The 22,662-nt window shown below is 38.1% G+C and overlaps 1 protein-coding gene across 1 annotated transcript; it reads left to right on the top strand.

Annotated features, from left to right (window-relative positions):
• Nucleotides 1–11,642: 11,642 nt before the first annotated feature.
• On the top strand, nucleotides 11,643–12,701 carry LOC132003644 (olfactory receptor 1G1). The gene has a single exon (XM_059379253.1). It carries the CDS (start codon nucleotides 11,643–11,645, stop codon nucleotides 12,699–12,701), a length of 1,059 nt encoding a protein of 352 aa, XP_059235236.1.
• Nucleotides 12,702–22,662: the final 9,961 nt, after the last annotated feature.

The following is a 22,662-nucleotide window of genomic DNA, read 5'->3' as shown; positions in this document are numbered from 1 at the left end:
CTAGCCCTAATATTCATCTCCTCCCCGAAGCTGCCTTTGATCTTTTCAGCTACAAAGTCCTCTTCTTTGAAATCTAGAAACAGTTTATAATAGATCTTATTTAATTTATCACCTTGTACAGATTATTATCCTTTCAGCAGCACAGAAATATTGGGTTCATGTCCCAGTTAAGCTATTCAAATCAGAGTGAAGTTGAAAAGGTCTGATGTTCTGCTTCCACATCAACATATTGGGATTAATAATATCTGCCCAGCATGGCCACAGGATGTGAGGATCACAATAGCCCATGATTTAAAGGCTATAAATCACTATTCAAATTTCTGATTATTACTATTATGTTAATTACCCCTACTATGCTTATAAATCTCTGAGGGTAAAAACTGTCTTAAGACTTTACTGTACCTCTCATGGTCTTGGTCATATAAAGTGTATCCATGATTCTTGTTGGAAAATGGGATGAACAAATGAAAATATCACTCTGAACTCTAATTTCATATGATAGACATAATCAGACTAGACTTTCTATACCCACCCAGTAAAATCTTTAAAGGAAATTACCTAGGCAGAGATTTTTGTTCTTACTGTATCATTGCTTAAACTAGACTGTTTCTAAAGAGTATAAGATTCTGCCTATAATCTTAACAAAATGACACTCATTAACTGAGTTACTGCATTCTAAAGTAAAAAATATCCTGACTTACTTAATTACATAATAAAATAAAATTACAGTGACAAAAAATTGGGGTGCCAAATAAATGCAGAAAAAAAGAGCAGTATTGAAAATTATGTGACCTCATTTCTCCAGCCCAGGGAAGATGAGACTTTGACTCTGAATAATCAGCCCTGACATTTAAGTGATAGTTCCTAAACAGAAATTGTTAATCCAGTGGATCACTATCCACCAAGGAACCCCAAAACCTATGATTTGATTCAATTCATGAGGAAATTATAAAACTTTCTCAAAATGTTAATAATATATAAGTGATTGTCCCTAAGTATCATATTTCCAAACAGGGTAACATCAGGAAGAAAGGAGTTGAGTGTATCTTAGAAAAGTATTGTTAGTTGTTTTGTTATCTACTATTTTTAACTACCAGTGGAAATACAAAATTATTTTTTTCTGTAGATAATTCATATTGTCAACTAGTTGTTCATGTTGGAAGAATTTGGATGCTGGAAGGTGACATCATTCACCGTTGAATGCTTTCTGGTGTCTAGATCACTGAGGATGAGAACTATCCCAATTATCTCCTTTTCAACCAAAAAGGATTTGATTACATATGCATATGAATCTGTGTAAATGATTGGCCAAAATGGAGGAAATGGAGGTATTTCATGTAGGGAATTTTCAATGTTGGCCAATAAAAATGTTCTATAAATGTATTGCCTGTCTCCCCCCATGAGAGTATGAAGATTTGGGGTCTGTTTTGTTCACTGTAGTGTATTCAGTACTGAGACAGTACTGACATATAGTAATTATTTAATAAATTTGTATGAAATGAATATTTGAATCCCACAATAATATGTTTATTAAATGACAATAGTATGACAAATGCAACAAGATTAATTTTGTTGTTGTGGGTAAGCTTAAGAAGGCCAAATGGTATGAGATGTTTCAAATATTTCCCATAGTGAAATATTAAGTGCCAAGAAAGAGTGTATAAAAGAAGACCTGACAATGTAGGTTCTTAGGAGAACTCCATACCACATAGCTACTCTATATCAGTCTCACATTTTTCTTCTATTTAATTTGGGGAAGGAAAGTTAACCTCCTCTACTGTATCCTGCAGTAATCATAAGAAACTACATGTATATATACAAGGCAAAAAAAAATCACTGTACCTGTATGTCAAGTCATTGTCTCACCCATTTCCCTTTGACTCTGTCCTGGAATAATTTAAACACTACAATTTAAATTATTTTACATGCCAATGCCCAGGGATTGACTAAGTCTGGAAAAAGCTGGTATGTCAGGTTGGGTCAGTTCAGGCCCATTTAGAAAACATAAATCACATCTAGTATTTAAGAAGATTTAATACAGGGAAGTAGAAACACAAGAAACAACAGATGCTGGCGAGGATACAGAGAAAAAGGAATCCTCTTGCACTTTTGGCCAATAAAAATGGTGCCCTCAGGAAAACTGTATGGAGATTCCTCAAAAAGTTTAAAATAAAACTACCCTACAATGCAGCAATTGCTCTACTAGGTATTTTTCCAAAGGATACAAAAGTACTGATTTGAAGGGGTACATGCACTCCAATGTTTACAGCAGCATTATTACCATTAGCTAAACTATGAAAGGAGTGCAAGTGTCCATTAACTGATAAATGGATAAAGAAGATGTTGTATAAATATATATTCAGCCATCAAACAGAATGTAATCTTGCCATTATATATACCACATTCAGATGTGGTATTCAGCCACCAAACAGAATGTAACCTTGCCATTTACAATGAGGTGGATGGAAGTAATAGAGGCTATTATGCTAAGTGAAATAAGTCAGTAAGAGAAAGACAAATACCATATGATTTCACACATATGTGAATTTAAGAAACAAAACAGATGAACATGGAAAAGGGAAGGAAAAATAAAATAAGATTTAAAAAATAGAAGAGAAAAACCATAAGAGACTCTTAACTACAGCAAACAAACCAGGGGTTTCTGCAGGGGGGGTGCGTGGGAGGATAGGCTAAATGGGTGACAGGCATTAAGGAGGGCACTTGTGATGAGCACTGGATGTTATATGTAAGTGATGAATCACTAAGTTCTACTCCTGAAACCAATACTACACTATATGTTAACTAAATTGATCTTAAATGAAACTTGGAGGGGCTCCTGGGTGGCTCAGTGGGTTAAAGCCTCTGCCTTCGGCTCAGGTCATCATCCCAGGATCTTGGGTCAAGGCCCCCATCTGGCTCTCTGCTCAGTGGGTAGCCTGCTTCCCCTTCCCAAACCCCCACCTTTCTGCCAACTTGTGACCTCTGTCAAATAAATAAAATATTAAATAAATAAATAAAGGGAAGTAGATACATAGGTTTGTCCTGAAAAAGATCATAGGAGAAAGAGATGGATGTGAAGGTCCAGAGACTATTAACTGCAAGAAGAAGTCATTTACTCCCCATAGGTACAAAAGGGAAAGGTGATGTCACCAGAAACTGGAAGCTCAGAAGAGGGATGATCACATGCCTGATGCTCATGTCTCTGAGTAGAACTATCAAAATAGATGCCACTTGGTCTTCACCTGCTGAGATGACCCAAAACTTCACTCCTGAGGGATCTCAGTCCACAATAATACTGCCTTTATTGTTGTTGTTGTTGTTGTTGTTGTTGTTGTTGTTGTTTGGTTGCTGTAGTTCCTGTTAATCTCTATTATTGGACATGGAAATACAAAAGTCACCTCAGTGGGGCACCTGGGTGGCTCAGTCAGCTAAGCCACTGTCTTTGCCTCAGGTCATGATCCCAGGGTTCTGGGATCAAGCCCCACATTGTGCTCCTTGCTCAGGGGAGAGCTTGCTTCTCCCTCTCCCTCTGCTACTCCCCTTGCTTGTGCACTCTCCCCTAACCCCATCAAATAAATAAATAAAATCTTTAAAAAAAATTTCACCTCAGGCATAGTTCTAGACATGGTCCTCCTTGCCCCTCATTGTGTGAAGGCAACAACATGTCCTTGGTAATTGGGTTATCTCTCCAGCCAGTAGAGGAATTCCTTTTTCTGAATGTCCTGCAGAGACATGCTACAATTTTACCAAATCTAAGCAACATAATAGTAACATTTTAAAATGTAAATCCCCAAAGATTGTTATTGATACCCCTTGTTAAGGCTATAAATAGCTAAACCAACAACAACAACAACAAAAAAAAACTTTCTGTGAATAGATATATATGCAATAACAGTGTACTATAAACAAAAGAAAGGCAAAGATAGCACAGGATTCAGTATGAGAGGAAATTCAAGAGTGGAGAGTCAGGAGAATGCACCTGGGTATACCATGTAGTTAGATACGAGTTACTAAAGACCTAATTTTCAAGTTGCATGGTGGGTCTAGGGGTATTTGTGGTATTATGTACATACATAGATGATTGACTGATTGATAATAAAAGCTCTGCATGAGACAATAATGAGGGTTTGTGTTGAACTAAAATTGGATAGACCAAGAACAGTATGGGAGCATAAGACTGGTGATACCAGGAGTTTAATTATACAGCTTAGAGAAATCTAAAGAAATAATGAAGATAGAGAAAGAGGATCCACAGTTGACTCTTGAACAAACATAGTTTTCAACTGCACAGGTCCACTTATGCATAAAATTTTTGCAGAACAGTAATATATCTGTATATCTTCCTTATGATTCCTGTATATCTTCCTTATAATATCTTCCTTATGATTCTCTTAATAAACATTTTATATTCTCTAGCTTATTGTAAGAATACAATATATAATACAACATACAAAATACGTGTTAATAGACTTTTTGTGTTGTCAGTAAGGCTTCCAATCAGCAGTAGGCTATTAGCAGCTAAGATTTGGGGGAATCAAAAGCTACTAGCAGTTTTTTTTTTGTTTGGTTGGTTTGTTTTGTTTTTTTACTGTGTAAGGGGTTGGTGTCTCTAACCCCCAGTTGTTAAAAGGTCAACTGTAAATACAAAAGTAATGGAAATAGAAACTATATAATACAATAATTATTATGAAAGTAGTAAGTAAGAGCTTAAGGATTCACTAAAAATTCAATGATGCACTTAATGAAAATTGTAAGCAAGAAAGTCATTTAAGAAAAATTAATTCCATGTTTTCAAGAGTTCTTATGGGAAATTTTCATGGAGGTATTCAATAAAATAGTAAAATGAAAGATATGAAATTTTGAAGTAAAATTAATAGCACATGGACCATAGTGTAGTGATAAGTAAAGTTATAGAAATAGATAAAAAATCACCTAAGAGTAAAGCAACAAAATTTCAAGCAAAGGAGCCATGATGCAGAATGAGGATTCTAGTGGGGGAAGTAAGACACTTGGAATTGATGTCAAGCTACACATCTGTCTCCTCTTTGTAACAGCTAAAGCACATAGCAGTGTATTGTCACAGTAATGTTGAGGAGGCACTCAACTCAAAACAATGAAACAATAGCCAACAGAAGGAAAAGAAAGATATATAAGTGCTACAAAAGAAATTTAAAACATGCCATGCAGGCTTAGAAAAAGTAAATAACTTCATTAAATATCAAATATACATTTGTATGCAGTTGTATGTATTTACTGTAATATACATATTATTGTGTCTTTTAATTTTCCTTTTTTTAGGATTTTATTTATTTATTTGAAGGAGAGAGAGAGAGTGTGTGTGAGCATGAGCCAGGTGGGGGGAGGGGCAGAAGGAGAGAGAGAAGACTCCCTCCACAGGGAGCCTGATGTGGGGCTTGACCCCAGTACCCCAGGATCATGACCTGAGCCAAAGGCAGACACTTAATAGACTGAGACACCCAGGCCCCCCTGTGTCTTTTAACTTTCAAAATAGCCCTATGGCATAGAAGAAATTAGTCTTCCTTTACAGATAAGAAAGTCGTATCTCCAAAAGGTAAAATGACTTATTCAATGTCTTTTAATTAGTAAGATGCAGGTCCAGTAAGATGGAATTTGAGCCCAATTTCCTCATGAGGAATGCTCTTCCCTCAACTCCACCAATGACCCACTGAAAAGATACAAAATTCTAAGGGATATCTAAGTATATCAGGATGCATGCACTAGCAGAGCCATGGCTAACACTTTGACAAGCAGAGTGAACTCTCAGCCCTTAGTAGAGCACGAGTTATAGTTCAGAGATAGGAAACATGAGCTCATAGAAGTTAGCAAATTTTGATACAAATGAGAGAAATTATCCTTCTCTGTTTCTGTCTTCAATCTGTCAATCCAAATTTATCTAGTGCAGACTGAAGTAGATGCTGAAGAATTCCACAAATAGCTTGATCTTGTTCCAAAAAAAAGAGTCCAAAATGGTGTCAGAGTTCCCAAACTGATGCTTAAGATATAATCTAATTGCAGTTTCAACTTCTCCTAGAAATGTAGTCTTAATTGGTCAGTCAGAAATTTTTCAATCTGCCCTAATGAGATTGCCACATGGGCCCTCATCATCTCCCAAAGAAAGAAGAGGTCATCTACATGGTAAGACCCCTTGCTTTTCCCCCAAGCAAACAGCCCCTTCTAGAACAATCCTTTTTTTTTTTTTTTTTTGCTAGTAACTTTCTAGGTCTGCACCCCCTCACCATGAAAACCTTCCATTTTGTAAAACTCCTTGTAGTGCCTCTCTACTTGCTACTTGGGGGGGGGGGGGCTGCCTGATTCATGGGTCATTTAATAAAGCCAATTATATCTTCAAATTTACTTGGTTGAATGTTGTTATTTAGCACTAGTAACATAAATCACAGCTATCATATTCCATTCCTCCTCTGGTTTTCCAGGAAGCCATGCGAAAATTTAAAATATGTGGCATTGGACCATGGGTTTAGGCAAAAATCAAAGCAGGAAAAGTATTCCTTTTATAAAATTACACCTCTTTATTTCTGAAGAAAGGAATAATATAGGAACTATGTGTCCTCTGAGGACAATTGCTCACTGTCTAGAGTTAATGAGAAGCACTGGGGCTTTAATCTCTGATGGTTGCAGCAAGCCTTGAAAGATGTCCCTGTGTTGCTGGTGAATAAAATGCTAGGATCCTACCCAGACCACAGAGGTGTGATGGCAGGTCCTTAAAGTGTCCCCCAGACCAGCCTACAACAGAGATACAACATTGGATTCTCAGTCCTTTTGGGTTTTGTTATTTCACAGAATTAATTATCTTTATTTTAATGGATCTTGAGATTGGTCCTACCTATAGCTAAGAATAGCAGAAACTTACTTCCAAAGATGCTGATGAAATTACTAGAACACATTTCTCATGGGTCCTATGAACAAGTAAAAGGCATAGACATTAGCAAAATTCTGAAGTAAATAGGAAAGGGGTGTTTCGTGGTGGTTATCAAGCTCCATGTGGTATTCCTTGAATGCTGCATCCCAGTATGACATACGTTGGCATGGTCATAATCAACCTGGAAATCTTGTACCTTTTTCACAGAATGGACCAAAATTAAAAGCTCTCTAATAAAGTGAGACAAAAAGGATAAATTTGAACAGATGCAGTAATGGCAAAAATCATTCAACACATCCACAACATGAAGCAAATTTCCTTTTGGTGCTTCTAAAAGATGATTCTGTCTACTTCCTCTGACCATCCACAGTGGGAGAGAGGTATGTGAAGCAGATGAAAGCCTGCCAGTTACACCCTTAGTGACTGGCAAGAACAACCAGGTAAGAGCTAGAAAGGAAGATACATGACTCCGTTCTGCCTCTTTTCTCCCCCCTTCTCCTGTGTCCATCCCACACTGTAGTCATCTGGTTGCCCATCTCTCATGAACTGCTATGTGACAATGATGATACTGCACTGCTTTAGAGCAGAGACCCAGGTTCTTTAACTCTTTTAGACAGTGAGAGTCATTGTGTTTTAAGGAGAACAGAGCACAGGAATCAGCAGTGACTTCTCTCCAAATAATTCCATGATGATCCTTTTCACTCAACCTCTAGCCTTAGAAGGACACACAAATGCACACACATACCACGCACATGTACAAACACACAACATACACAATCATGCCCACACACCACATTAAGGCATTAAAAGGATATGGCTCCAGCTAAAGAAATTTATCTGCTATTTACAGCATCTTCAGTAAAGAGAGGCTATATTATGCTGCATTGTCTTTCACTTTATACATTTTATGAGCCCTTGGTTTGGTTTTGGAGAATGGTTTCCTCAATTAATTTATTCTTTAATAATAAATTAAATTATTTAATAATAATTTATAATAAATTTAATTTAATACTTTATTATTAAATTTAATTTAATAATAAATTAAATTAAATTAAACTACTTTCATGTAGTTCAAACTTCAAAATGACGTAAAAGATATGTATGAAAATCTCTCTCCCTCTCCTGTGTCTCATCCACCCAATTCCCATACCTCTAACAAGTAATCCCTTGTTAGATTATTAGATTATTGGTTTCCTGTTTATTCTTCCAGAGATTTTTAATAAACATACAAAATATTATTTTGGGAGGTGGGAATAAATTGTTATATATAGAACCAATGTAGGAACAGGATTTGGAAATATTCCTGATCATTCAGTCCCCAACTACCACATTATTCCTTATTTCTAACATAGTAACTTTTACTTTTTTCCTCCCTGGATGTTCTTTTCCTCACCTATGGGGAGCAAGGCTTCTCTAAATTTCATTTCTGTTTTCAAATGTGAACCTGAGTTCAGAGGGCTCCCAAGTTTTCACTAAAAATTATAATCAATCAACCACAAAAATTGTACGTTAAAAAAGCATGCAGCCATATAGAATATGAGAACAAATTTGAGTCTCAGGAGTTATATTTTACAGCAAGCCTGGGGAAATCCCCAATGTGAAAAAACAATGCTCTGAATGAGTTTTATGTTTGTGTGAAGTGCTGAGTATTTTTACAAGAGATGGCCTCAAAGTTGGAAGCAAACATGAAAAGAAAGGACAGCGCATGGTCTCTGGTCTGTGACTTCGAGAGCTAAGAGGAAAGCTAGTGGGGGAGTTAGGGTTTCTGTCTGCTGAGCCAGAAATAGTCAAAAGACAAGACTGACAAGAGTGAAGATGCTGAGACCCTTTTGATCTGCCTTGAGCCAATAAGCCACTTCTGTCCTGATGGAGGGACACGGGAGGGTCAGCTCCAGGCAGTGGAAAATGCAACAGCTCTGGAGGTGAAGGAGCCACAGAAGTTAACTGTGGTTAGAAAGGGCATAGGGAAAGTCAGCCGATGCAGCTGTGTACAAACACGCATCTAGTCCCACTACTCCCCCACTACACAGAGAGCTCTAAGGGTTTGGAAATTATAGAATCTAGTATTGTGGCGACTCCTAGAAGAGAGTGGGAGAAAGACCACCTATCATGATCACATTTCAGCCAATGACACACAGCAGGTGACCTTGCAGGTATCACCTGCTAACAGACAAATTGTGGTGACTTAAGAACACCAGGAGTGGGGTGGAAGGAATAGGTCTTGCAATTAAACACTGAGGCTGGGTTCAGGTTTTACACTTGCTGGATGTGACTTAAGAGTTAGTGGTTACTTATTCATTTTTCTATAGGGGTAGGTTTTCTTTTACCAATTCATTAAAATTATTGATTACTCTTTTAAGAATATTAATTCTTTCTATAATATACGTTAAAAATAGCCCCCCATTTTTTTGCTTATTTTTTCGCTTTGTGTGTGATCTTTTTCTTTAAAAGGATAATTCTTAAATTTAATCTGATTAAACAAATTCTCTTTTCCTTTACTTTTCAATGCTTCCATTGTTTTTTACTTAGGCCATCCTTGTTCCAAGATCAAATAACTATTATGTGGTATTTTTTTTCTGGTTACTTTATAGTTGTGTGTGTGTGTGTGTGCGCGTGTGTGTGTGTATGTGTGTGTGTGTATATATATATATTTTTTTTCTTTAAACCACCTGAAATTTATTCAGTAAACACTGTGAGGACCAATGTAGGAATAAGAGATGGGAATGTTCCTGATCATTCAGTCTAAATTCATTTTCCCCACAGAGTCAACCAGCTTGTCCCAATACCATCTGTTCAATCTCCCTTTCCTTTCCTACCACTTGGCACTACCATCTTCAGCAGAGTTTACTTATGTTTATTGTGCTGTTTCTGTGCTTTCTATTTTTTCCTTTGATAAATTTTTTAATAAGGAGGGGGAGCAGTGTGCAACATGCCATGCAGTATCTACATACAAGAGAAAGATAGTTTGGTGAGAAATATATATGGTCAGGGAGAGAATAAGATACCACTATTGCCTGGTGAACAGTAATTCCAGTGGGTGCATAGGACATGCTTAAGTTTGGAGGGGAAAAGGAGCAAGGTGGAAAACATTCTGTGAATTAATTCCTCAGATGAAAGAGTGCTCCATTCCCAGAATTTTATGTAGTATATTTGTTTTTTTTACATCTTTGTGTCTCTGTCACCATAATGTTTTCTGCAAATTCCTATGGCCAGGACATTATGAACTCAAAGCTATGTGTAACTACTAATCAAAGGTGCAGGCTGTTCCCTCTGCCTGATATTACTTCTATCCAATCTCCCTTTAAATTCTTTCTATTCTTTGAAGTTTGTTTATTAACATGACAGATACTTGATGAGAACCTATGTTATATCAGGCTCAGGGCTAATCCTAGATTTCAAAGATGAACAAGATAGACATTTTCTTAAGGTGCTCTCAAAAATACAATAGAATGGAGGACACGGACAAGTAAATAGGTGGTCACAATCCAGAGTGACACATGCTGTAATGGGAGACATGCAGGACCAGAAGGGGCATGAACCTGAGTTAGTTATAAAGAGGATAAGTCAGGGAAGACTTCCTCAAAGAAATGACATCTAAGCTGAGACATGAGGGAAGACTATTCTAGCACAAGAAAATAAGATGGAAAAAGCCCAAAGGTGAAAAAGTATCTAGATCTTCTAAATAATTGAAAGTATAATTGTTCTTAGGGTATAGAATGGAGAAGGAATTCATGAGTCAATGGAGACATCTATAATAAGCGCCAGTATGATCAAAGGTCTTCATGCCATATAAAGAAGTTTAGGGCTTATTCTGAGAGTAATGAAAAACCCCGAAGAATTTTTCAGGTGGAGTCACAAAATCAGATATGATTTGTAGAAAGCCCACTCTCTCTTTGGTGAGACCAGATGACAGATGGGTATGCCTACAGGCAAGAAGAATGACTGCCTTAATCTAAGTGACAAATGAGTATCCTGAACAAAGGTAGTGACAACTGGGACCAAGGGCAGTGGATAAATTTTTTAAATGGTTAAATTTTCACTATGTTGAGAAAATAAAATCACCAGGATTTGGTAGTATTTGGATACAGATGAGGAGGAAGAAAAAAAGGTCTATAATGGCATCCAGGTTTCTCATCAGTCCAGCTGTATAGATAGTGGTGATGATGATTTCAGCATTAGATATGCTTTTCACCAATTCCAAACCTTTTTTCCAATAGCCATGCTTTTCAAAATATTGGGAAAATATGCTAAAGATTTATTTGACCTGTGAAGTCTTTGGATGGGTTAATGTCACAATGTCCACATGAGTACCACAGAAGTTATGCAAACAACTCCAACGTAGCTTTAAAGTACATGCATTGAATTAATGCTTATATAATTAAAAAAAAATAAAATAAACTTCTTGGGGTGCCTGGGTGGCTCAGTGGGTTAAAGCCTCCTCCTTCAGTTCAGGTCATGATCCCACGGTCCTGGGATTGAGCCTGGCATTGGGCTCTCTGCTCAGCAGGGAGCCTTCTTCCCTTCCTCTCTCTCTGCCTGCCTCTCTGTCTACTTGTAATCTCTGTCTGTCAAATAAATAAATAAAATCTTTAAAAAAAGGAAGAAAGAAAGAAACCTCTTTCCTATTGCAAACAAACCTTTGGTTACCCATGGCAGAAAGCACAGGTATTTACAAATACTCAATTGAACTATATGAAACTGCCATTTTTGTAGGTCCTAAGCAGTGAAATATTGGCTATTTCATATGATTCCATCTCACACTAGAAGATTAACATTGGAATACTGCATAATTTTCAGAGTTAACAAACCAAGGCTTACCAATTTCATTCTATTAACCCAACTTTCTGTTTACAGGAAAATGGGGTGGGAAAACCTGACCAGCATCTCAGAATTTTACCTCCTGGGGCTTTCTGAGCAACCAGAACAACAAGAAGTCCTCTTTGGGCTGTTTCTGTCCATGTACCTGGTCACAGTGGCAGGCAACCTCCTCATCATTCTGGCCATCATTGCTGATGCTCACCTCCACACGCCCATGTACTTCTTCCTGGCCAACCTTTCTCTTGCTGATGCCTGCTTCATGTCAACCACAGTTCCCAAGATGCTGGCAAACATATGGATCCAGAACCATGTCATTTCATATGCAGGGTGTCTATCACAACTGTATTTTTTCATGTTGTTTGTGATGTTGGAGGCATTCCTCTTGGCCGTCATGGCCTATGACCGCTATGTGGCCATATGTCACCCGCTCCATTACATCATGGTCATGAGCCCTGGGCTCTGTGTCCTTCTAGTTTCTGCATCCTGGATCATGAATGCCCTCCACTCTCTCCTACACACACTCTTGATGAACAGCCTGTCCTTTTGTGCAGACCATAAGATCCCACACTTCTTCTGTGACATCAACCCACTTCTGAGTCTGTCCTGCACAGACCCCTTCATTAACGAGCTGGTAATTTTCACCATTGGGGGTCTCGCAGGCCTGGTTTGTGTACTTTGCCTGATTATCTCTTACACACATATTTTCTCTACAATCCTGAAGATCCCCTCAACTCAGGGGAAGCAGAAAGCTTTTTCCACTTGTAGCTCTCATCTCTCTGTAGTTTCTCTATTCTTTGGGACTTCCTTCTGTGTTTATTTCAGTCCTCCTTCAACCCGCTCAGCACAGAAGGGCACAGTTGCATCAGTCATGTACACAGTGGTAACCCCAGTGCTGAATCCTTTTATCTATAGTTTGAGGAACAGAGACATCAAGTCTTCCTTAAGAAAGCTAATTTGGGTTAAAAAAATCCACTCCCCTTTGTGATACTGACTTCATATCCAATATGGGGGTCTCCACTTAATTGTATTCACCATAATTAAGAAGTGAAAAATGAGAGAAGGATAAAAAGTGAAGACCTCACTTCCAGGATCTGTAATATGAACTTGAAATATTCATGCCTTAGCTTTAGGACTATATCAAAACATACCTATCATCAGGCCAATATCATTAGCTTAATTTCTTCTAGTTATAATGTTCTAAAATCACAGTCATTCAGATTTAAAATATAATAAAGGATATACCTGAATATTTTCAAAATGATATGGAACAGCTCGTGACCAAAATAAGGGAATATCTGATTGTGCTATTGTATGTGGCCAAAAATAAACTACAGGGAAAGATCAATTTCCCCAACATGTTATGACACTGGTGACTTGGATCCCTACCAATATTGTTTTTGACACTGGGAATCTCCATATCTATGAAGTCCCCATGCTGAGAGAATAGAAACTGGAACTGGGAAGGAAGTGTTTGCTTGAGATGGAATCCTTAGGTAGACCTGATATAACATTTTACCAGGCTACCAAGACCTCCATCCCTTTTAACATCTTAATTTTCACAAGAAATTTTAATTTTTATCTTTGGGGAAAGTTTTTCCAAGTCAATTTCATCTTTGCAACACCAATTCTTACAATTTGGCATAACGCCTGGCACCATTAATATGTGCTGAGCCCCACTGGCATGGTGGCATTCATACAGTTAGGTGCCAGGAAAGAATGATTTAATTGACAGTTCATAGTCTCTTAGCTAAATGATTGAAACCCCCACTGAAATGTTCTTCGGTCCTCAATCTTTTCCCACTCCATCCATTCTGCACACCACAATCAGATTAATCTTCACTGAATATGATTATCACCCTATTAGAAATATCCAGTGACCTTACACTGCCTACAGAATAAAGTTCAAATTTATTTATTATAGCATTGAGGAACCGTATCACCAGCTCATAATATATATGGTTCACAGCTCACACTGTTCTGCATTGCTCCCAAGATCAACTCAGGCCAATATTTTCATAACATGCTGATTATTGTTGAAGCTTTCCAAAAAGGACTTGGAAAGCTAGGTCAGTAAAATGTTTTGGCAAGTAAATGTACAATATGGAACACCATAACTAATTATATTCCATAAGAAAATAAACAGCTACTCTGGGGTGTTATTTTTTATTCTTGCCTATTTCCCTTTAAGTATCTGGTTGCATGCTTAATGACTTAGGTTGTGATTACTGTAGAAAACATGCTCTCCAGTAGAAGTCAATTGTTGATAGCCAGCTCCCTTGCTGGGTGATGTTATGATGGTCATATCACCCTCAATGGGCAAAAACTGAGAGCTTTTCTCCTAAGGTAAGGAACATGACAGCAATGTCCACCCTCACTACTGTTATTCAATATAGTACTAAAAGCCCTAGCCTCAACAGAAAACAAAAAGAAATAAAATGTATCCAAATTGGCAAAGAAGAAGTCAAGCTTTCATTCTTCACAGATAACATAATAATTTATGTAGAAAACCTGAAAGGCTCCACCAAAATATTGCTAGAACTGATTCATTAATTCAGCAAAGTCACTGGATGCAAAATCAATATACATAAATCTGTTACATTTCAATACACCAATAATGATGCAGCAGAAAGAAAAATTGAGAAAACAATTCCACTTACAATTACACCTAAAACCTTAAGATACTTAGGAGGTAAAGGATCTGTGCTCCAGAAACTACAGAACACTTAGAAAAGAAATTGAGGAAGACACAAAGAGATGGAAAAATATTCCATGCTCATGGATTGGAAGAAAAAACATTGTTAAAATATCTATGCCGTGGCTGATATCAAAGAGATTACTGCCTATGTTCTTCTCTAGGATTCTGATGGATTCCTGTCTCATGTTGAGGTCTTTTATCCATTTTGAGTTTATCTTTGTGTACAGTGTAAGAGAATGGTCAAGTTTGATTCTTCTACATACAGCTGTCCAGTTTTCCCAGCACCATTTATTGAAGAGACTCTTTTTTCCACTGTATGTTTTTTCCTGTTATGTCAAAGATTAATTGACCATAGAGTTGAGGGTCCATATCTGGGCTCTCTACTCTGTTCCACCGGTCTATGTGTCTGTTTTTATGCTAGTACCATGCTGTCTTGGTGATCACAGGTCTGTAGTAAAGCTTGAAATCAGGTAATGTGATGCCCCCAGTTTTATTTTTGTTTTTCAACATTTCTTTAGCAATTCAGGGTCTCTTCTGATTCCATACCAATTTCTGGATTATTTGCTCCAGCTCTTTGAAGAATACTGGTGGAATTTTGATCAGAATGGCATTAAAAGTATAGATTGCTCAAGGCAATATAGACACTTTAACAATGTTAATTCTTCTGATCCAAGAGCATGGAATGGTCTTTTTGTGTCTTCTTCAATTTCTTTCATGAGTGTTCTATAGTTCCTCGAGTACAGATCCTTTACCTCTTTGGTTAGGTTTATTCCCAGGTATCTTATGGTTCTTGGTGCTATAGTAAATGAAATTGATTCTCTAATTTCCCTTTCAGTATTTTCATTGTTAGTGTATAACAAAGCCACTGATTTCTGTACATTGGCTTTGTATCCTGCCACGTTGCTGAACTGCTGTATGAGTTCTAGTAGTTTGGGGGTGGAGTTTTTGGGTTTTCCATATAAAGAATCATGTCATCTGTGAAGAGAGAGAGTTTGATTTCTTCATTGCCAATTTGGATACCTTTTATTTCTCTTTGTTGCCTGATTGCTGTTGCTAGGACTTCTAATACTATGTTGAACAAGAGTGGTGAGAGTGGGAATCCTTGTCTTGTTCCTGATCTCAACTGGAAGGCTGAAAGCTTTTTCCCATTGAGGATGATATTTGCTGTGGGTATTTCATAGATATATTTTATGAAGTTCAGGAATGTTCCCTCTACCCCTATACTTTGAAGCGTTTTAATCAGGAACAGATGCTGGATTTTGTCAAATGCTTTTTCTGCATCAGTTGAGAGGACCATGTGGTTGTTCTTTCTTCTCATTTTAATTTGGTGTATTATATTGATTGATTTGCCAATGTTGAACCATCCTTGTAGCCAAGGGATGAACCCCACCTGATCATGGTGGATAACCATTTTAATGTGCTGTTGGATCCTGTTTGCTAGGATCTTGTTGAGAATCTTAGCATCCATATTCATCAGTGATATTGGTCTGAAATTCTCCTTTTTGGTAGGGTCTTTGCCTGGTTTGGGGATCAGGGTAATATGTCTTTGGAGACATATCTTGAAAGAAGTTGCTGTGGCTGATATCGAAGAGATTCCTGCCTATGTTCTCCTCTAGGATTCTGATGGATTCTTGTCTCACGTTGAGGTCTTTTATCCATTTTGAGTTTATCTTTGTGTATGGTGTAAGAGAATGGTCGAGTTTCATTCTTCTACTTATAGCTGTCCAGTTTTCCCAGCACCATTTATTGAAGAGACTGTCTTTTTTCCACTGTATGTTTTTTCCTGTTTTGTCGAAGATTAATTGACCATAGAGTTGAGGGTCCATATCTGGGCTCTCTACTCTTTCAAGATATGTCTCCAAAGGCAAAGGAAACAAAAGCGAAAATAAACTTTTGGGACTTCATTAAAATCAAAAGCTTCTGCACAGCAAAGGAAACAGTCAACAAAACAAAGAGGCAACCCACGGAATGGGAGAAGATATTTGCAAATGACAGTACAGACAAAAGGTTGATATCCAGGATCTAAAATGAACTCCTCCAACTCAACACACACAAAACAGACAAGCATATCAAAAAATGGGCAGAAGATATGAACAGACACTTCTCCAATGAAGACGTACAAAATGGTTATCAGACACATGAAAAAATGTTCATCATCACTCGCCATCAGGGATATTCAAATTAAAACCACATTGAGATACCACCTTACACCAGTTAGAATGGCCAAAATTAACAAAACAGGAAACAACATGTGTTGGAGGGGATGTGGAGAAAGGGGAACCCTCTTCCACTGTTGGTGGGGGTGCAAGTTGGTGTAGCCTCTTTGGAGAGCAGTGAGGAGCTTCCTCAAGAAATTAAAAATAGAGCTTCCCTGTGACCCCGCCATTGCACTCCTGGGTATTTACCCCAAAGATACAGATGTCATGAAAAGAAGGGCCATCTGTACCCCAATTTTTATAGCAGCAATGGCCACGGTCGCCAAACTGTGGAGAGAACCAAGATGCCCTTCAACGGATGAATGAATAAGGAAGATGTGGTCCATATACACTATGGAGTATTATGCCTCCATCAGAAAGGATGAATACCCAACTTTTGTAGCAACATGGATGGGACTGGAAGAGATTATGCTGAGTGAAATAAGTCAAGCAGAGAGAGTCAGTTATCATATGGTCTCACTTATTTGTGGAGCATAACAAATAGCATGGATGACATGGGGAGTTATAGAGGAGAAGGGAGTTGGGGTAAATTGGAAGGGGAGGTGAACCATGAGAGACTATGGACTCCGAAAAAACAATCTGAGGGGTTTGAAGTGGCGGGGGGAGGGGTGGGAGGTTGGGGTACCAGGTATTATAGAGGGCATGGATTGCATGGAGCACTGGGGTGGTGAAAAAATAATGAATACTGTTATGCTGAAAATAAATACAAAATAAATTTTTAAAAATGTCTATACTGCCCAGAGTTATGTACACATTCAATGCAATCCTAATCAAAATAACACCAACATTCTTCACAGAGCTGGATACAAATAATCTTATAATTTGTATGGAACCAGAAAAGACTCCCAATTGGCCAAACTTATACTGAAAAACGAAAGTAAAGTGGGAGGCATCACAATTCCAGACTTCTAGCTGTTTTACAAAGCTGTAATCATCATGACAGTATGGTACTGTCACAGGAGCACCTGTTTGGCTCAGTTAGTTAAGCATCTTCTTTTGGCTCATGTCATGATCCCACATCCTGGGATAGAGCCCCATGTCGGGCTCACTGCTCAGTGGGGATCCTGCTTCTCCCTCTCTCTCTGCCTGCCAGTCCCCCTGCTTGTTCTCTCTCTCTCTCTCTCTGTCAAATAAATAGATAAAATCTTTTAAAAAATAAATAAAAATATGGTACTGGCACAAAAATAGTCACATAGATCAATGGAACAGAATAGAGAACCCAGAAATGGACCCACAGCTATATGGTTAACTAATATTCAACATAGCAGGAAAGAGTACCCAAGGTAAAGAAAAACAGACAGTCTCTTCAACAAATGGTGTTGGGAAAACTGGACAGTGACATGGAGAGGAATAAAAACGGACTACTTTCTTACACCATACAAAAAGACCTAAATGTGAGACTGAATCCATCAAAATCCTAGAGAAGGAAACAAGTAGCAACATTTTTTACCTTAGCTGCAGCAACTTCTTACTAGATGTGTCTTCAGAGACAAGGCAAAAATAAACTAGTGGGGCCTCTTCGGGATAAAAAGCCTCTGCACAATGAAAGAAACAAAACTAAAAGGCAACAGACAGAATGGGAGAAGATATTTGCAAATGATGTATCAGATAAAAGGCAAGTATCCAGAGTCTGTTAATAGCTTATCAAAATCAGCACCCAGAATGTAAATAATCCAATTAAATGGGCAGAAGACATGAAGAAACATTTCTCCAAAGAAGACATACAAATGGTTAATAGACACAAGGAAAAATGCTGAACATCACTCATCATCAGGGAAATACAAATCAAAACCACAATAAGATACCACCTCACACGTGCCAGAATGGCTCAAATGAACAACTCAGGAAACAACAGATGTGGGCAAGGATGCAGAGAAAGGTAAACCCTCTTACACTTTTGGTAGGAATGCAAACTGGTGCAGTCCCTCTGGAAAATAGTATAGAGGTTCCTCAAAAACTTAATAGAACTACCCTATGACCCTGTAATTGCATTACTAGGTATTTATCCAAAGAATACAAAAATAGTGATTCGAGGGACACATGCACCCCAATGTTTATAGCAGCATTATCAACAACAGCCAATTATGAAAAGAGCCCAAATGTTCACCACCTGATGAAGGGGTAAAGAAAAAGTGGTGTGTATATGTGTGTCATGGAATATTATAATGGGGAACAGGCTAAATGGGTGATGGCTATTAAAGAGTACACTTGTTGGAGGGAGGAGTAAGATGGCAGAGGCATAGGACACCTAAATTTTGTTGGGTCCCAGGAATTCAGCTAGATAGCTATCAAATTATTCTGAACACCTACAAAGTTAACAGGAGATTAAGGAGAATAGCCACGATTCTAGGAACAGTGACCACTTTCTGGAAGGTAAGTCATGCAGAGAAGTGAATCTGAGGCGATATACAGGAAGAGAGTATGTGGGGGGAGGGGCCAGCTCCCGGCAAGCAGTGGAGCAGTGGAGCACAAAATCAGAACTTTTAGAGAAGCCTGCTCCACTGAGGGACATCACTCCAGAGGCTAAGTGGGTTAGAGCCCTTACAGGGACAGTGTGGTCTCAGGACCTGAATGGTCACAGAAAGACCAGGAGTGTCTCAGTGTGGCAGAGTTCCCAGGTATAGCTTTGGGAAAGCCAGCTGCAAAGACAGAGCCAAGGAGGGGCTCTCAGCTAGGGGTTACCTTAATCTGTGATCCAAGGCACAATCAGGCCACTGCTCTTTGTGCAGGCACCCCCACAAGTGGCAGATCTGGGGAGACTCACTTTCCTTCCCTGGGGGAGTGGCATGGGAATATACTGCAGGAATCTTCTGGGTTTGGAGACTCCAAATAGGGCTCTGTGCCAGGGATAGACATGCTCAGTCACAGGCCGGATGAGCATGGAGTGCGGGCAGAGACCAGGGAGATGGGAGGAATTGACTGTTTTTCTCTGAGGGTGCACTAGGGAGCAGGACCCTGAGCTCTCAGCTTCTCTGGCTAGAGATTGGGAGGCTGCCATTTTCATTCCTGTCCTCCAAAGCATTTCAGAAAGCATTCAGAGGGGAAAGCTCCTGAGAGCAAAACTGAGTAGATTACTTAGCCTGGCCCCTGGAAAGGGCAGTGCAATTCCATCTCAGGCAAAGACATTTGAGAATCACTGCAACAAGCCCCTCTCCCAGGAGATTAGCAAGAACATCCAGCCAAGACCAAGTTCTCCTATCAATGACAACTAAGGAAAACTCCAAAGCTAGGGGAAAGCAACACATAGACTTCATGGCTCTTTTCCCATGATTATTTAGTCTTTCAAAGTTAAATTTTTTAAGTTTTATTTTTTTCTTATTCTATTTTTTAAAATGTTTCCTCTTTCCTATTTTAACCTTTTAAACTATTTTATCTTATGGATACCATTTTTTAAAACTCCATTTTAATTTTCATTTTTATAGTCATATTCATTGTATTTAACCTTATTTTTTGTATACATATGGGTTTTTCTTTAAAATTTTGGGATACTGGGGCTCCTGGGTGGCTCAGTGGGTTAAGTCTCTGCCTTTGGCTCAGGTCATGATCCCGGGGTCCTGGGATCAAGCCCCCCATTGGGCTCTCTGCCCTGCAGGGAGCCTATTTCCTCCTCTCTCTCTCTGCCTGCCTCTCTGCCTACTTGTGATCTCTGTCTGTCAAATAAATAAATAAAACCTTTAAAAAAAAAAAACTGGGGGATACAGTTTCTTCTAACAAATCAAAATATATCCTAAACCTAGCACATGTTCTAGTCTCCAGCCTGATCACATTCTCTCCTCCTTTTTTCTTTTTTCAACCAATTTCTTATCTTATCAATTACTTTTTTAGAATCTTTTTTCATTTTCATCTTACAGTCATTTTCCATCCCTTCATCATGTTTACCCTTATTTTGTATATATATATGTTTTTCTTTCTTTTTTTCTTTAAAATTTTGAGAGGCAGTTTATTCTAACAGACCAAAATACACCCAAAATCAAGGTGTCTTATTCACCTGTCTAATGTGTGTGTGTGTGTGTGTGTGTGTGTGTAGATATATATATATATATATATATATATATATATATATATCCCCTCCTTTCTTCTCCCCGTGGTTTTGGGTGTCTTCTGATTTGGTTAGAGTATGTTTTTATGGGGTCATTGATACTCTTTTAGTATATTATTCTCTCATTCATCTATTCTTATCTGGATAAAATAACAAGGCAGGAAAACTCACCTCAAAAAAAAAAAAAAAAAGAACAAGAGACAGCACCAATGGCTAGGGACCTAATCAATATGGACATTAGTAAGATGTCAAAACTAGTTCAGAATGACAATTATCAAGGTGTTAACTGGGCTCAAAAAAGGCATGGAAAATAGTAGAGAATCCCTTTCTGGAGAAATAAGATCCCTTTCTGGAAAAATAAAAGTACTAAAATCTAACCAAGTTGAAATCAAAAAAGCTATTAATGGGGTGCAATCAAAATGGGAGGCTCTTACTGCTAGGATAAATGAGGCAGAAGAGAGAATTAGTGATATAGAAGACCAAATGATGGATAATAAAGAAGCTGAGAAAAAGAGAGATAAACAACTACTGGACCAAGAGGGGAAAATTTGAGAGATAAGTGATACCATAAGATGAAATAATATTAGAATAATTGGGATCCCAGAAGAAGAAGAGATGGGGCAGGGCAGAACATATATTGAAGCAAATTATTGTAGAGAATTTCCCTAACTTGGTTAGGAGAACAAGAATCAAAATCCAGAAGGCACAGAGAACCCCTTCAAAAATCAATAAAAATAGGTCGCCCTATCATCTAGGAGTAAAACTTACAAGTTTCAGCAACAAAGAGAAAATCCTAAAAGCAGCTGAGGATAAGAGGTCTGTAACATACAATGGTAGAAATATTAGATTGACAGCAGAACTATCCACAGAAGCCTAGCAGGCCAGAAAGGACTGGCATGATATATTCAGAGCACTAAATGAGAAAAATATGCAGTCAAGAATACTATATCCAGCTAGGCTGTCATTGAAAATAGAAGGAGAGATAAAAACTTTCAGGACAAACAAAAACTAAAAGAATTTGCAAACACCAAACCAGCCCTACAGGAAATAGAGAAATGGGTCCTCTAACCAAAAAGAGAGATGAAAAATAAGAGAAAAGAAATGAATAAAGACAATATACAGTAATAGTCACCTTACAGGCAATACAATGGAACTAAGTTCATATCTTCAATAGTGACCCTGAATGTAAATGGGCTAAATGCCCCAATCAAAAGACACAGTGTATCAGAATGGATAAAAAAACAATAAGACCCATCAATATGCTGTCTGCAAGAAACTCATTTTAGACCCAAACATAGCTCCAGATTTAAAGTGAGGGGGTGAGAAAAAATTTACTATGCTAATAGACATCAAAAGAAAACCAGGGTGGCAATCCTTAGAGCAGATAAATTGGATTTTAAGCCAAAGACTGTAATAAGAGATGAGGAAGGACACTATATTATACTTAAAGGGTCTGTCCGACAAGAAGATCAAACAATTTTAAATACCTATGCCCCTAACATGGGAGCAGCCAGTTATATAAACCAATTAACAGCAAAATCAAAGAAACACGTTGGCAATAATACAATAGTAGGGGACTTTAACAACCCCCTCACTGAAATGGACAGATCATCTAAGCAAAAGATCAACAAGGAAATAAAGGCTTTAAATGACATGCTGGACTAGATGGACATCACAGATATATTCAGAACATTCCATCCCAAAGAAACAGAATACACATTCTTCTCTAGTGCACATAGAACATTCACCAGAATAGATCACATCCTGAGTCACAAATCAGGTCTCAACTGGTACCAAAAGACTGGGATCATTCCCTGCATAATTTCAGGCCACAGGGCTTTGAAACTCAAACTCAACCACAGGAGAGAAGTTGTAAAGAACTCAAATACATGGAGGCTAAAGAGCATCTTACTAAAGAATAAATGGGCCAGGAAATTAATGGAATACATGGATACAGGAATACATGGATACAAATGAAAATGAAAACACAACTGTT

This window comes from Mustela nigripes, chromosome 16 (assembly GCF_022355385.1).
Source record: "Mustela nigripes isolate SB6536 chromosome 16, MUSNIG.SB6536, whole genome shotgun sequence".
Taxonomy (NCBI): Eukaryota; Metazoa; Chordata; class Mammalia; order Carnivora; family Mustelidae; genus Mustela; species Mustela nigripes.
Note: the sequence above shows the minus strand (reverse complement) of the source record. Positions and strands in the feature narration are given on the sequence as shown.